General features: G+C 50.4%; 1 protein-coding gene and 1 long non-coding RNA gene across 2 annotated transcripts; one reads left to right on the top strand and one right to left on the bottom strand.

Annotated features, from left to right (window-relative positions):
• Positions 1-9081: 9081 nt before the first annotated feature.
• LOC122008173 (ABC transporter G family member 4-like) lies at positions 9082-11252 on the bottom strand. The gene has a single exon (XM_042563791.1). It carries the CDS (start codon positions 11041-11043, stop codon positions 9196-9198), a length of 1848 nt encoding a protein of 615 aa, XP_042419725.1. The 5' UTR covers positions 11044-11252; the 3' UTR covers positions 9082-9195.
• Positions 11253-13424: 2172 nt separating this feature from the next.
• On the top strand, positions 13425-14474 carry LOC122011458. The gene is made up of 3 exons (XR_006119950.1): positions 13425-13930; positions 14020-14239; positions 14416-14474. It is a non-coding gene; the product is annotated as an uncharacterized LOC122011458 (long non-coding RNA).
• The last annotated feature ends 1414 nt before the right edge of the window (positions 14475-15888 follow it).

The following is a 15888-nucleotide window of genomic DNA, read 5'->3' as shown; positions in this document are numbered from 1 at the left end:
CACTCAGACAAAAGAAGCGTCGGGCGGATACACCGTTGTGATCGGCTACTTCTGCTGTTCGCGTGTCCGAGCGGGCGGGGTCCGATTCTCGTGGGAAAACTCCAATGGTGGAGGCATTATCCTCCGATCGGACACCGTCTCAACTAAACTTGCCCGCCAACCCTATTGAGGCTGTGTCGGTCAGCGCTCTTCCACCTGCCCCCAGTCGGGTCCAGCGCTCGGTTATTTTGTCCAAATTCTCCACCCCGGCCTCTGCTCCTTCTGCATCTGCTCATACGTCTCCCGGTCGGAGCCGCACAATCAGGGCCACCCTGCATCTTCCCACCGAGGAACTTTTGCCCGAGTCTGATCGACCGACTACGCCCGAGCATATGATCACCATGAAGGGGCCTCTCGCCGAGATGTGGGCCGATGCTTGGGCCCGAGTTGCGATGATTCCGCTCGACAAATTGGCCAATAGTCATATGCAGTAGGCCACTGGGGTAAGTGCGTTTTCTTCCGAAGTCCTTTACGCCCTCTTTCCGATCGGCTATCAATATTCCTGCTTATGTCAGAGATGGGTGGAAGAGATTGCTGTCTCCAATCGGCTGGCCATGGTGGATGAAGAGCTGAAGAGGCTAAAGAGTTCTGGCGGCGCCCCCTCCCAGGGTCCCTCATATGCCGAGCTGCAGAAAGAGCTCAAAATGCCCAAGATTTATTGGAGGTGGAGCGAAAGAAGACGGCCGACCAGGCCCATACTCTGGCTGAACTTGAAAGACAGGTCAAGACACTTGACCGGAAAATAAGCCTAGCCACCGATCTGAAGAAAATGACCATCGTCGATCTGGAGAAGAAAAACGTCGAGGCGCGGGGCCTGGAACAACGAATTAAGGAGTTGGTGGAGCAGCTGGATGGCAAGAAGGCAAGCCGCTCGGGTGAAGCGATCAAACATAAGGACAAGCTGAAGAACTTGCAGGAGGCTCTTGAAGCTTCCCAAGCTGTCTTCAAGGAGTATCAAGAGGCCGAACCAGGCCAGGTCGCAGCCCTGAAGCAGCAGCACATCCGCTCGAATGAATTTTCTGAGAAGGTTTGCAAGCGGATGTATACCGCCTTTGAGTTGGTCATTACCGCCACGACGGACTATCAGAAGTCCAAGGGTCAGCTCCTCGACTCCACAACCATCCCGACCGAAGACTATGTGGCGCTTCTTTCCTCCATCCCGAAGACCGTTTATGAATTTCTCGAGTAGTGCTTCTTGTAACCCTTCCGATCGGCCCTAAGGGCCTAAATTGTAATGAAGCTATGCCGTATTTTTAGTAACTTACTCCTTTTTCTTTTTGTCAATGCTTGTGTCTTCCGATCGGCTTGTGAATTACTGTCGTTCGTGTCTCCCTTAATCATTTCTCGTCCTGCCTTGCTTTCCTAAGGAATTTTTCATGAAGTATTCTACACAACCAGGTCGCTCGTCTGAACATCCCCCACTTCTTTAAATGAGATCCCGATAGATGCTCACGAAGTACCTTTGGTAACTTGGCCGATCGGCCAATCGACTCACAAGTCGACCTCTTTATTGTCTTTTTCCGACCGGAGGGTTTATAATCGCCGATTCGACTCTAAGGTTTAAAATCGCTGCTCGACGGTCTTCTAGCCTGGAGGTTTATAGTCGCCGGTCCGACTCTAGAGTTTAACGTTGCCGCTCGACGGTCTTCAAGCCGGGGGGGTTTATAGTCGTCGGTCTGACTCTAGAGTTTAACGTCGCCGCTCGACGGTCTTCAAGCCGGGGGGTTTATAGTCGCCGGTCCGACTCTAGAGTTTAACGTCGCCGCTCAACGGTCTTCAAGCCGGGGGGTTTATAGTCGTCGGTCCGACTCTAAAGTTTAACGTCGCCGTTCGACGGTCTTCAAGCCGAGGGGTTTATAGTCGCCGGTCCGACTCTAGATTTTAACGTCGCCGCTCGACGGTCTTCAAGCCGGGGGGTTTATAGTCGCCGGTCCGACTCTAGAGTTTAACGTCGCCGCTCGACGGTCTTCAAGCCGAGGGAGTTATAGTCGCCGGTCCGACTCTAGAGTTTAACGTCGCCGCTCGACGATCTTCCAGCCGGGGGGTTTATAGTCGTCAGTCCGACTCTAGAGTTTAACGTCGCCGCTTGACAGTCTTCAAGCCGGGGGGTTTATAGTCGCCGGTCCGACTCTAGAGTTTAACGTCGTCATTCGACGGTCTTTGAGCCGGGGTTTTTATAGTCACCGGTCCGACTCTAGAGTTTAACGTCGCCGCTCGACGGTCTTCAAGCCAGGGGGTTTATAGTCGCCGGTCCGACTCTAGAGTTTAACGTCGCCGCTCGACGGTCTTCGATGATGAGCTTGTAGCTCGGATAACATACTCCCGCCCGAACGGCACAAGGTCTTCGTCATCGAGCATTTGGCTCGGATAATATACTCTCGGCCGAACGGCACAGGGTCTTCACCATCTAGCTTTTGGCTCGGATAATATACTCCCGGCCGAACGGCACGGGGTCTTCACCATCGAGCATTTGGCTCGGATAATATACTCCCGGCCGAACGACACGGGGTCTTTGCCATCGAACATTTGGCTTGTATAATATACTCCCGGCCGAACGGCACGGGGTCTTTGCCATCGATCTTGTAGCTACCCGCTCGATGCGCAATGCTCATACCTTTGTTTTGTTTTTATAGCTTTGATTTATGCAACCAAATGATACATTCGCACGGAATATTCATGAAATACATTACATCGGCGCACCTTTCATCCGACCCGATAGGACTGGAGGTGGTTTGCGCTCCAGGGTCTCTCTAGCCGTCGTCCATCCTCATCTTCCAAGTAGTAGGCGCTCGATCGGAGCTTCTCGACGACTTTGAAGGGTCCTGCCCAGGGCGCCTCCAGCTTGCCTACGTCCCCGACCAGCTTCACTTTCTTCCAGACTAAATCGCCCACCTGGAATGCTCGAGGAATCACGCGGCGGTTGTAGTTCTGCTTCATTCTTTGCCTATAGGCCATCAGCCGAACGGACGCTTTGGCTCGCTCCTCGTCGATCAAATCCAATTCTAGCTGCCTCCGCTCGGAATTCGCCTCATCGTAGTTCTGGATCCGGACGGACTCTACGCCGACTTCGACTGGGACGACCGCCTCGCCCCCATACACCAGGTGGAATGGTGTTACTCCCGATCGGGAAGAGTCAATCTGCACCTCCTCCTTTTCTTCATAAACTAAAGAAGGTGGTTTTTCAGTAATAGCATGAACCTCGACCCGCGGCACTTTCCGAGCGGACTTGGCTTCGGCTCAGACCATCTCCACGTAGCATCTTCGAGCGGCCAGCTGGTCTCCCCGCACCTCCCCTACTTGATCCTCCACCGGGAATTTGATCTTTTGGCAGAAGGTAGAGACGACCGCCCGGAACTCATTGAGAGTCGGTCGCCCCAGGATGACGTTGTATGCAGAAGGAGCATCCACCACGATGAAGGTGGTGGTCCTTGTCCTTCTGAGCGGCTCCTCGCCCAACGAGATAGCTAGTCGGACTTGGCCGACCGGCAAAACTTCGTTCCCCGTGAATCCGTAGAGGGGGGTCGTCATTAGCAGTAGTTCAGCTCGGTCAATTTGCAGTTGGTCGAAGGCCTTCTTGAATATTATGTTGACCGAGCTGCCTGTGTCAATGAAAATGCGGTGAATAGTATAATTGGCTATTACCGCTCGAATGATCAGGGCGTCATCGTGAGGGACTTCAACTCCTTGGAGGTCCCTGGGCCCGAAGCTAATATCGGGTCCGCTCGCCCTTTCCTTGCTGCAGCCGACCGCATGAATCGTCAGCTGCCTTGCGTGTGCCTTTCTGGCTCTGTTGGAATCTCCGCTGGTCGGGCCTCCGGCGATGAGGTTGATCTCTCCCCGAGATGCGTTGCCCCTATTTTCCTCCTCCCGAGCAGAAGGTCGAGGTCATTCATTTGACGCTCGGTGGTGGGCTTCGTGCTGCAGACGGTGATGCCGCTCGGGGGATCGTCTCTCTATCCTTGGCACGGGGCTCCGTTGTCGATGTTGCCGATCTGGTGAAGGCGATCGGCGCGCGGTAACTCCTCGGTGCGGGATGAGTGATGGGGGATAGGCTCCGACAGTCTCGGGTATTGTGAGTGGCCGATTGATGGAGTGAACAGAACATCGGGGTTCATACCTTCCCCTTGGGCTTGGACCGATCAGCCACGACTTGCTGGACGGCGTGCGGCCGAATGTGTTGATGAGGACGGGCGACTTAGGCTCGCGGTCCTCTGGGGGGTTGGTGGCTGACTGGCTGCTTCCGCTCGGCGGGAGCTGGTTAGTCGCTCTGGGCTTCTTTTCTTCTCGCCGCCTGGGCTTCCTCCACATTGATGTATTCGTTGGCTTTATGCAGCATGTGGTCGTAGTCCCAAGGCGGCTTCCGGATGAGCGATCGGAAGAAGTCACCGTCCACAAGCCCTTGCGTGAACGCGTTCACCATTGTTTCCGAGGTGACCATTGGAATGTCCATGGTCACCTGGTTGAAGCGTTGAATGTACGCTCGGAGCGGCTCCCTAGTGCCTTGCTTGATGGCAAACAAGCTGACGCTTGTCTTCTGGTGGCGTCTACTGCTTGCGAAATGATGGAGGAACGCCGTTCGGAATTCCTTGAAACTTGTGATGGAGTCTTCCGGCAGTCTTCGAAACCACCGATGCGCCGATCCCGAAAGCGTGGTGAGGAACACTCGGCATTTTACACCATCTGTGTACTGATGCAGAGTGGCGGTGCTGTCGAATTTACCCAGGTGGTTATCTGGGTTGGTTGTCCCGTTGTACTCCCCGATCGCAGGGGGCACATAATGCCTCGGTAGTGGATCGCGAAGAATGACATCTGAGAACTGTCGGTTGGTCCGCTCGAGAGATGCGTCCGATCTGGGTGCCTTTCCTTTTCTGGCGTCCCGGATGGGTGCTTCGTCCGATGAAGATCCCTTGTCTTGGTTAGCTTGCGCTACCTCCGAGGGCGTCTGGAACAGAGCCCGATGAAAAGGTATCGGGGCGGGCGGCGCCCCCATCTGAGTGTCGGTCGACCCCTTGTTTTGCCCCCATATTGAGAGCTGCTCCTGCCTATCTTCGGGCGGCGCTCGGCCCCCCGAGGCTGATATCGCCTGCTGCGCTGCCCGCTCGGCCTGAGCTTTCTGCTGCTGCTCCACGATTTTTGTTGCATGCGCTTGGACGAGTGCCTCGAGCTTTTCGGGAGAGAGCATTATCAGAAGTTGACGTCCAGCTTCTTCCATCTTTTCGACTCGGATTCAGGTGCATTCCCACAGACGGCGCCAATTTGATCATGTCCGAGCGCTGAGTCGACGGACGCTGGGGACGTGGCACGCTCCGCTGTCTCCTACTGGTGGTGTAGCTCTCCGGCGAACCTGCAAAGAAGCCGAGCCGGGAGGGGTTTCCCGGCGACGGCCCTCCGACGCTCAAGTCAGGCAACGAGTGAAGCAGCGTAATGTGGCTACAGTAGATATGTGCGCATACCTTCGTCGACGTCTGGGGGTCCTTATATAGGACCCAGGGGAAACGCGGGCACGCTTCCCGCTGCGTGCACGCTTCCCCAAACATACCTTAACGAGTCTGTGTCAGAAAAATACCTCTGGCGTCATTCCACAATCGTCCGAGCATATCCCGGATGTGATGGTGGAAGCTTCCACCGTATGATCTTGTGTACGGCTCGGCCGCCAACTCTGTTACTTGTCGGCGGCAGACGTCTCGAGGATGATGTTATCCCCATTCTCCTTTGTCCTCTTGCTTTCCCTGTCTGTTCCAGGGCCGAGCAGGTTGGCCGCTCGGCAAGCATATAACTTCTATCTCGGTCGTATGCTCGGATGAGACTGCTCCCGCCTGTGTTGCCTTGTATACTGGCCGAACGGACATCCCGCTCGGGACTTGAACCTTTTTACTTTGAGCATCGGAAACCCGACCCCCAGTCGGGTTGTCTTCCTTCGGTTCGGGAGATTCATGGCCGGTTGGTCTGCCTCGCTTGGTCGGTCAGCCCGCTTCATCCGGTCGGTCGGCCGGTCGGTCGGCCGGTCGGTCGATCTCAGGGTTGAATCTCTTGACCTTTGACCTCCACGTGCCGTTGACCTTCCGTCAATGAGGATCCCCCGTCCTTATCATCAGATCATCTCTCATAACTAAAATTATACATAATAACTTGAATGAAACGCGCCCTTAATCTCTATCTCACAAATCAAATGAAGTTATAGAGTTAATGAGACGAGACGTCTTTTCAATAATAAAAAGAAAATTAAAAAGAACATCTCTTAGTAATTCTAATAAACAAAAGAATGTTTTTATGATTATTGATTATTAACTTTGAAAATAAAAAGTTGGTTACATTTTCATTATAATTCTTTATTGGCCATAATGAAAAATGTGGAAATATATATATAAAGTATTTTTTAAAAAAAAAACAAACCGATAATACATGATTGAAAATTAAAAATTCATAACTCATCCACCTGCACTCGGCGCACACGATACGATAGCTCCAAATCATTTATTATGCTGAGTTTTCAGTCAAAAATAAGAAGTGGGTTCGAAATTTCAAACCCGTTTTTGGTTTTTTTGTTTTTGTTTTTATTTTGATGGTGAGGCCACACACAAACCACTTCTCTGCTGCCCTTATTTGGCAACCATCTATTAAAGCACCTTCACCACCAACCTCTTACTCTCTATGCCTTCTTCCTTCCTCGGTGAACTCATAGAGAAGTAGCCAATCAGGGCAGGCAAGCATGGTCAATATAGAGAAGAACAAGCTCGCCATTGCCATCGACAATAGAATCTCCATCAGAGTCATCAGCCATGAAATATATCTACTCGAACAATATATATCTATATATATATATATATAAACATTGATAATCTGTCGTTATTAAAATATTGTAAGAGGGAAGTTAAATGTTTGCTATAGGACGGTAACCATCTCAGCATGAAGATGAGCCAGACGACGAAGCTGGGCAAAGTGATGGAGGTGTTTTGCGAGAGCAAGTGCCTCCCGCTTACGTCCTTGAGCTCCACCTTCGATCATTGGAAGGTCGGAGAAGATCAAACGCCCGAGCAAGTAACCGCTTTGTCCATTCTCTTATAATATTTTGGTATCATAACATGAATGATTAATTGATTGATCGCTTGCTTCTCAGTTGGGGATGGAGGATGGCGCCGAGATGGAGGCGCACAAATCTGCATTTGGTGGATGAATACGGTGGAAGGATTGGAGGATTAGGAGAAAGAAGTGGAGGGCTAGAATATGTCTCATTTTGTTGTTCTTGTTCTGGTTTAGTCGCTATGTATTTGAAAGATTTTACTAATTATCATTGTGTATGAAATGGAAAGAATTAAAGGTGTCGTCCTTACGATCGAGAATGGAAAGAGGTGGTAAGCACAACAACAATTGTGAGATTAAAAACACCGATGAAGGAAGAGACGAGAATGAGAGAGAGCGGTGAGATAGAGAGCGACAAGCCAACTAGTTTGTAGTGTCTTTTCTTTATTTTTCCAACAGGAGCACGAGGTCTGACAGACGATGAAAAAGGAAAGAGCGAGAGCGAGAGAGTGGCGATGGAAATTTTAATTTATAAAATTTTACTCGATGAAGTTTTGAATAGAAGGTGGAAAGGGAGAAAGAATATATATATATATATAGAGAGAGAGAGATTTGATATGTTAAATTACACTTTGTGTGCGACTGTGAGCGAAATCCGACGTGGGCTATATGACGCGGTTAAAATCTAAATTTTTTTTAATCTCTCTCTCATCTGCATGCAACAACTTTTCTCTCTCATCTGCATGCAACAACTATAAAATTCTCGTTTCTCTCTCATCCGATTGCATGCAACAATCACTGTTCTGTTAATTTTTAAAGGTGATGTAGCTACTACAACATTGTAGCAGCTACTACACGTTATAACAGCTTCTGTATAGTTGCTGCTATAACGTGTAGCAGTGTTATTGTGTAGCTATTATATTGTAACAGTTACTGCACCGTTGTAGTAGATACTGCACCGTTGTAGTTGTTTCTGCACCGTTGTAACAGCTTCTGCACCGTTGTAACAGCTTCTGTACCGTTGTAGCAGCTTCTGCATCGTTGTAGTAACTAACGTATCGTTGTAGCAGCTATTATTCAGTTGTTGCAACTATTGCATAGTAACTGTTATAAGTTGTAATAGCTACTGCATAGTAACTGCTACAACGTTATATCATCATTATCACAATAATTTTTTTGCATGTGATAATAGGAGAGAAAAGATAAAATATTATTTTAATTTAAAAAGAAAGAGAGAGAAATTATTGTATGAGAAAAAAATTAAAAAAATTTAATTTTGATACTATCGATAGCATACAAAACATTGCTTTTTTTAATATATATATCATCATTTTTTTTTTCGCCACTGTTAGAACGAGGAAGAGCTCGCCTCCTTGGCTCATTAAATTAACTACTTTCTATAACAGTCAGATCCACCGGTTACAGGAGCAGAGCTCCTAGATCTTGTTCTAAATGACGGTGGCGGTGGGGCTGAGTTGGCAATGGAATGATTCTCATTCATGACAGCGTGGCATTGCACGGCGCATCGGCTTGGCAGAGCGAGGTCAGGAGGACGTCGCTGGAGGCGGAGATCACGTGCATGCGAGCGGAAACGCCCAAGAACCCGTGAACTCACTCCCTTCCTGTGACTGATATCCACCACCCACTCGGCTGCCACTTCGAGACGACGAGTAGCCACGCCGCAACGTCCAAACTCTTCCCAGCCACCAGTTTCCTCTCGCGACTGTTCCTTCGCTAGCATCGGGCCCCAGCTCCAAACTCGTGGTGGAGATTGCTTTCATGAGCCTCCAGTCCTAATGGGTATGCCATTAAATTATTTTATAATTATTTTGTTAATCGGACCTGAAAGAACTTATGCCGAGAAAAAGAAGCGTTGGAATGCGATGGATCGAAAATATGCGCTGAAATTAACTTTATAGATATGTTCCCGGCTGCTTTATCCAGAAAACGAAGTGCGGATAATTGATAGCTACGCGAGGCGAACGTCGGGAATTGCAGTAGTTGAGAACGAAAGCGAAGAAATTATTACAAACAGTGAGCATCAATTATTATAGGTTGAGCTGATTAATACACACAATTGATCGATCGTCGATGGGATCTAATGATCCAAGCCAACAAAAATTAATTAATTACTAGTTAAGAGGAAGAAGACGCGCGTCTGCAGAGGACGGCCCAGTAGAGGACGCGGTAGAAGACAAAGAGGCCGGCCAACACCTGGAGGTTGGCCCACCCCTCGCTGCCGCTCAGCCCTCGGCGTTGCAACACGTCGCTGCCGGTCACCAGGCACGCGCCGCCCATCTCCACGCCAGACCGCCCGAAGCAGCGGCGCGCCTGGCAGCTGTACTCGTTCGCCAGCAGCGCGTCCAGACCGTACTTGTACGGCGACAGGTAGTGCGCGAACACCCAGAAGCTGGGCATGCTCTCCTTCGAGATGAAGTAGCCGGAGAAGAGGAAGAAGCCCGCCAGCGACAGGGTCACCAGCGACGTCCCGGCGATGTAGTCCGGCGCCATCGCGCTCACGAACAGCACGAAGGAGTTGCCGGTGAGGACGAGCGCCCAGACGACCAGAACGAAGTCGGCGAAGGCGGCCCAGGAGGCGCAGAGCCCAGCTAGGAAGTAGACCGCGGCGGCGTAGAGGAGGGAGATCGCGAGGAGGTAGGGCAGGAAGACGAGGGTGCCGGCGACGAGATGGGAGGAGAGGCGGTAGAGGCCGGAGGAGGTCTCCCGGAGGAGGATCGGGCGCTCGCCTACGAAGATCGGGAGGGTTTCGGTGGTGGTGGAGAGGAGGAAGGTGAGGGTGAAGGCGAAAAGGCCGAGCCGCTTCACGACGCCCTCGTCGTTGAAGCCCAAGTCGATGTAGATTGTCCCGAGGAGGATGCCGACGATTAGGGCTTCCAGCGTGTTCGCCAGGAGGAGCTGCTTCGTGCGGTACACCAATTTCCAGCAGCGGCCGTAGAGGGTGGCGACTTCTCGCAGGCGGGAACTCGAATAATGCACGGGTATGTCATCGTCGTCTTCTTCTTCTTCTTTGGGACTCTTGGAGATGATCTTTAACCTGGCGGAGGCGGCTTTCTGGGCTATGATGGCTGTGGTGGTTGGGTGGGGCATTTCATCGAGTACCTCCATGGCGTATTCGAGGGGGTTGAGCTGCGTGGGCACGGCGAAGCCGGAGGAGAGCAGGGAGTGATCGAGGGCGGAGAGAGAACCGTGGTGGATGACGCAGCCCTTGGAGAGGAGGAGGAGTGAATCAATGGAGGAGAGGAGGCGGGCGCTGGGCTGGTGGATGGAGAGGACGACGGTGGTGCGGCGCGAGGCGGCGACGCCGCGGAGCGACTGGAGGACCAGGTGGGCAGAGGAGCTGTCGAGGCCGGAGGTGGGCTCGTCGAGGAGCAGCACGGCGGGGTCGCGGAGGAGGCTGAGGCCGATGGAGACGCGGCGGCGTTCGCCGCCGGAGAGGTTTCCGGAGAGGCGGGTCCGGGCGAGGTGGGAGAGGCGTAGGTCAGCGAGGAGGGAGGCGATGACAGTGTCGGTGGCGGAGGAGGAGAGCCGGGGGAGTAGGAGGCGGGCGGCGAAGGCGAAGGTCTCGGCGACGGTGAGGAGCGGGAGGGAGGCATCGTGCTGGGGGACGTGGGCGGAGAGGCGGCGGAAGGAGGCAGAATGGAGAGGGGAGGAGTTAAGACGGAGATGACCGGCGGTGGGGGCGGTGCAGGCGGCGAGGATATCGAGGAGGGTGGACTTCCCGGCGCCGCTGGGCCCGACGACGGCGAGGAGCTCGCCAGGGCGGGCGGTGAGGGAGACGTCGCGGAGGATGTAGTGTGGTGGCGGGGAGGGGCAACATGGCCCAAGGACGAGCAGCTTCAGGGCATCGATGGCAGCGGCGGGCCTGGCGTAGAAGATGGAGTGAGCGGAAAGTTCGTAAGTCTTCTTGATCGTCATCTCTTCAAGAACAGCCGACGGCGGCGACGACAAAGGATCTCCGGCCATCTCAACCGAAGAACAGCCCAATGGCAACGGCGGCACTAGCGTCTAACTACTATTGCACTTAGTTTTTGTAGCTGTACGAGAGGAAGCAGATTGCTGCCATGGTGCCATCCATGAATGCATGATGCATGCAATGCGATAATACAATATTTAAACTGTAATTTATAGTCACGTAACGGATTATGTAACGAAAGATGAAATCGCTCGTTCTATGATTTTGATCTCATGGATTCATGTGATAAATATGTCACTATTTATTATTATCTTGGATGATTGTGGGCTCGTAACGTATTATGCATTTATGCTAGATAATTTTATTTTATTTTATTTTTAAATAAAAATTTAGAATATAATTAACTTTTTAGAGGTGGGAGCATGTGGGTGTGTGTACATTTTGGATTCAATAGAATAAGTGAATAACCTGCATGGTAAAGGACACGTCGGTCGTCACGAGCATGCGATAGCATAACCTTTCTATGTATCTCATTAAGTTGTATTAGATAAATTTTGGAGTTAGTCTTTTATAATTTACTTATCCAGTAAATTTGAAATACAATTTAACGTTCAAAATATTCATTTTTACTGAAATTCGAACTCTAATTTTTTTTTACCTAATTATTTTAACACGATATCATGTCTGTGGTATGACAGTAGACGATCGTTTTCTTATTTACCCACCAAATTTAAATTTGGAGTATAAATTATACATATTAGGACATCCTGTGAGCTCTATATGAGTTTTTTTAGTGTCAAATAAATTATCTGTCATATAAAACATATAAAATATTGTTCTCCCCGTAATAAAAAAAATCTCCTTGTTATGAACCCTTAATTATCAATCTTTTTATGTATTATTAATTATCGGCCCCACTTATATTATTAATTTTGAGATAAAAGAATAAGTGAAATTTTACTATTACTCTTAAGATATTTTTTGATTGAAAATTATCCTTGATGATTGATCCGGATGATAGGTGAGGGCATAGAAGGGATTAGGGAGAAGAGAGGGGGCAGAGGCGTCATTTCGAAGAGGGAGGGTTTTAGGGATTTTGGCCGCCGGTTCGTGAAAAAGGAAAAAGGGGGAGGGGGGGGATTTTCTTGGAGGAGGAGGCCGCCACCACCTGCGGTAGCAGGATGGCCTCCACCGCCATGGAGAGGAGCAGCCGGTCCTTCATCATCCATGGCCGCCTCCTTCGAGGATGGCTGCCGACGAGCCACTTCTTCCTCCCTCCTCTCCACTCGTCGACGCCGATGCCATGGAGGATCTATCGTCTCTAGCGGGCGTACCCGCTGCCGCCTTCTCCCGCAATCGCTGCCGCCTCCAGCAGGCGCCAGCTGATGGCATTGCCACCGGCGACCCTTGTCGTCGCCCCAGGCCACCTCCAGTGGCTGCGGATGTCACCGCCGTTGCCACCGGCGACCATTGACACCTCTCCTATACTGCCGGCAGTGAGTGCCTCCGCCGGCCCTGACTTCCAACGGCCGTCAGCGCCTCCCCCTCCGGTGTTGCCTCTTCCAACAGCAGCCGGCGTCTCTAGCCGCCATTACTGCCTGCACTTCCCGTGATGGGTGCCGGTGATCACGGCGAATACCACCTCCAAACCACAGCCATAGCTGCCTTTGGCAGCCCACCGATGTGGATCCGGCCATCGTGCCGGTGTATTTCATTCTTCGCACCACTATTATGCTTGTTAGTCATTTGTATTATCCGGTCTGCGTGCCGTGTGCCGGCCTGTGAGCCGCTGTATTGGTCCGGGCCGCTACGACTCGATCTGTATCCGACCAGCTCACCCATCCATCTAAGGGCGCCCCCCTGGGCCAGGGTACGTTCTCGTACCTTCTTTGCATTTATTTCAATATTTTACTATTATCTGGATATTTATGCGTCTGTGGAATTCTCCTCGAGCATCGAGGTACCAGAGACCGGGGGAACACGGTCGCTGGATACAGGTACAGTGGACCGGAGGAGGACTTCAGACGACTTGGTCAACGCAGCGGACAGATCATCAACCGGGTCATGGGGATGCGGTCAACCTTCCAGACACGTCACACCGGCAGGTTCGTTTTCTCAGCTTCCAGACAGGAACAAATTGGCGTCGTCTGTGGGAACACGCCTGATCTGGAACGTGAAGATGGACGACGCCGGAGAGTTCTTGTAAAATACCGGAAAAATGACGAATATTAATAAGGGAATTTTTCCGGAATTTTTGGATATTTTTCGGGAATTTTTCGGAGCTCGTACGGACGAGTTAACGGGGATAAAAACGGGGTCCGGAAAAGCCTGTTTAGGCTACCCAGTTTTAATAAGGAAAAGTTTTATTTTTTTTTCTTTTCCTTTTTCCTTTTCTTTTCCTTATTTATATATTTTTTCCCTCGTTACTGTGCCGAGCCCTAATCCGTTCCTCTCTTCTTCTCTCGCGCCCGACGCCGGCGGTTTCTTCTTCCCGAACGCCGGCAGCCGGTTCCTTGTCGGAGCCCTAGCACCGCCGCCCGACCGCCTGCCCTAGCCACCCAACGCCGCCGACGCCCTTCTCTCGATTCCTCCTCTGGTCCGACGAGCCATCGCCGGACACCCTCGCTCTCGGCCTCTTTTCTGCCCTAGCACAATTCTTTCAACCGCCGGCAGCCTGAGTTCCTGCCGCCAGCCGCCGAACTCGCGTGCCCTAGAGGGTTGGGTTCATGGCAACGCGCCGATTCTTCTCTGTGTTCGGCCTCTCCACCGCCGCACACCGCTGAGAGCCGGCTCTCCTCCTTGTGTTCACGACCGCTCCACATCTGCACCGTGCCGACGCCGACTTCTTCATCTCTGCGCCACTGCCTCTGCGTGCCACTGCCTCCACACCTTCTTCACTGTGGTCACACCTCTAGTGCCCTAGCAGTGATCTGGGAGGTGAGTGTTATACCCTAATTGGTGAAATTTGAGTAGTATTGTGTGATGTGGAATTTGGATTATGGCTTGATCTATGTTAGTGATCTCAGTGCTTGACCTTGCTTGGACCAGTCGGTGGAGATTTCTTTTCCCTGTGTTGCTGCTGTGCCCTAGTGCACCATTACCGGTGCCACTCTCTTCTTTACAGCAGAGTGGTGATTTTAGAGTGAAGTGTCCGACTTGTAAAGTGTGCTTTAGTTTGTTCAAGACTTCCAGCAGCAACCCCATCCAGTAGCCCTTGCTTCAGCAGCAACAGCAACGGTGGTTGAGGTATTGTGGAGGAATTTGATTTTTTTTCATTGTAGATAATTGGAGATACCTAATCCATTGTAGTTGTGAAAAGGGTTAGGGTTAATGAGTTTAACTCTAATTGATTAATGAAATTATGATTTGATTTAGTTAATGAAGGCATGATAGAATTAACTAAATTAAATATTGTGACACAGGATTTTGACACGAGACGAGTATCTCGGAGTCGGATTGGACTTTTCTTATCGGAGGCGGGTACTTTTGACTTATTGTCTTTGATATGCTTAGTAATTAAATTAACAAGATGCATTAATTGTGTTTCTTACTTGTTTCGGTTAATCACTGCCCAATACATGCTACCTGTTGATTGATTGTTTGTTTACATCTTGTATGAATATGTACCTGATTCCACATGCTCATGGGTAGTGATATAACCATATTTTACCATGTCAGGACCTAGGTTTGATACCTTATAGAATCAGATACCTTGATATGATTCATTCGCTTTGGTGCACATTATGATATGTCCAGAGATTGAGTTAGTATATTACCATGTTTAGTGACATGCACCATTCGCATGATTGCATGATGAGTGATTGCTCCTTTATTGTCGAGCACTTTGCCGCTTCATCACCGTTCGCGCTCCGCGACGCCTTACGGGTAGCGGGACATGCGGTAGACGTCTGCTCTTCCGGCTCCGCTGGTCCGCCACGGGTAGTGTGACGCAGCAGTAAGACGTTAGAGATCCCTCCCCGCCATAGCGTACCGGGAGTTGAGCATCAAGCTCCCCCATTTATGATTTGGGGTAGCAGACGATGCATCGACAAAGATCCCGTCCACTCGATCACCATCGTGAGTAGTGTCTTTGAGTCTGCTGTCACACTCTACCCACTCGGTCCCACCGTTGTGAGTCTACCGACCGGCCGTGGTGACCATGACATCGCATCATACGCACGATGCATTTATTATTTATGTTTGTGTTTGTTGCACTTATATGCGCTTGATACCTGATCGATACGCATGTGTCTTCTATACCTTTCGACCGTTTGTCCTTTACCGGTCCGGTTAGTCATGATTCTCTCCTGCCTTCTTCTTGGTTCAGTAGTTACCTTTATCTTTATCGAGACCAGACGCACGATTAGTGCTAGGTGTTATTTCTTTACTTGCATATCAACTGCACTGCTGACTCACCCCGCCTCCATCATTGATATTTTCGTTGATGTCACAGAGGGAGTTCCAACGCTAGTCCCCACAGAGACGCGAGGGTCCTCTCTGGGTGAGTTGTTATTTTATTTTAGTTATTTTTTTTCTCTATCGGACTTTGTTTTAGTCTTGTTTTGGATTTTTCATATGGATATTGAAATCCTTTCGTTTGATGGACCTTTGATATGATTTGGATTTTATTCTATTATATGCCTGCCTAAAAATCGGTTTTGAGCTTTACGAGTGTAGTGGAGTAGGGTGGATTTTGAGTCGTATTTTATTGTTTTGTTTACTATTTTATTACGTGGATGCTTGGTTGTTGCATTTTTATTACTGTTATGATTCCAGCTTTATTATTCCAGCCGCCTGTGGCTGAGGTATTTATGTATGTAGAAAGTTTCAGATTGTCCGTCGTACAGGGGAGATGTTGCCGAAATTTCTTCGGACAGGGACTCCTCTGGGGCGTG

Source organism: Zingiber officinale, chromosome 8A (genome assembly GCF_018446385.1).
Source record: "Zingiber officinale cultivar Zhangliang chromosome 8A, Zo_v1.1, whole genome shotgun sequence".
Classification (NCBI taxonomy): Eukaryota; Viridiplantae; Streptophyta; class Magnoliopsida; order Zingiberales; family Zingiberaceae; genus Zingiber; species Zingiber officinale.
This window is presented reverse-complemented; position numbering and strand designations above follow the sequence as displayed.

Excerpts from the sequence above, each read along its gene's own strand:
- LOC122008173 (XM_042563791.1), bottom strand. The coding sequence starts at position 11,043 with ATGGCCGGAGATCCTTTGTCGTCGCCGCCGTCGGCTGTTCTTGAAGAG.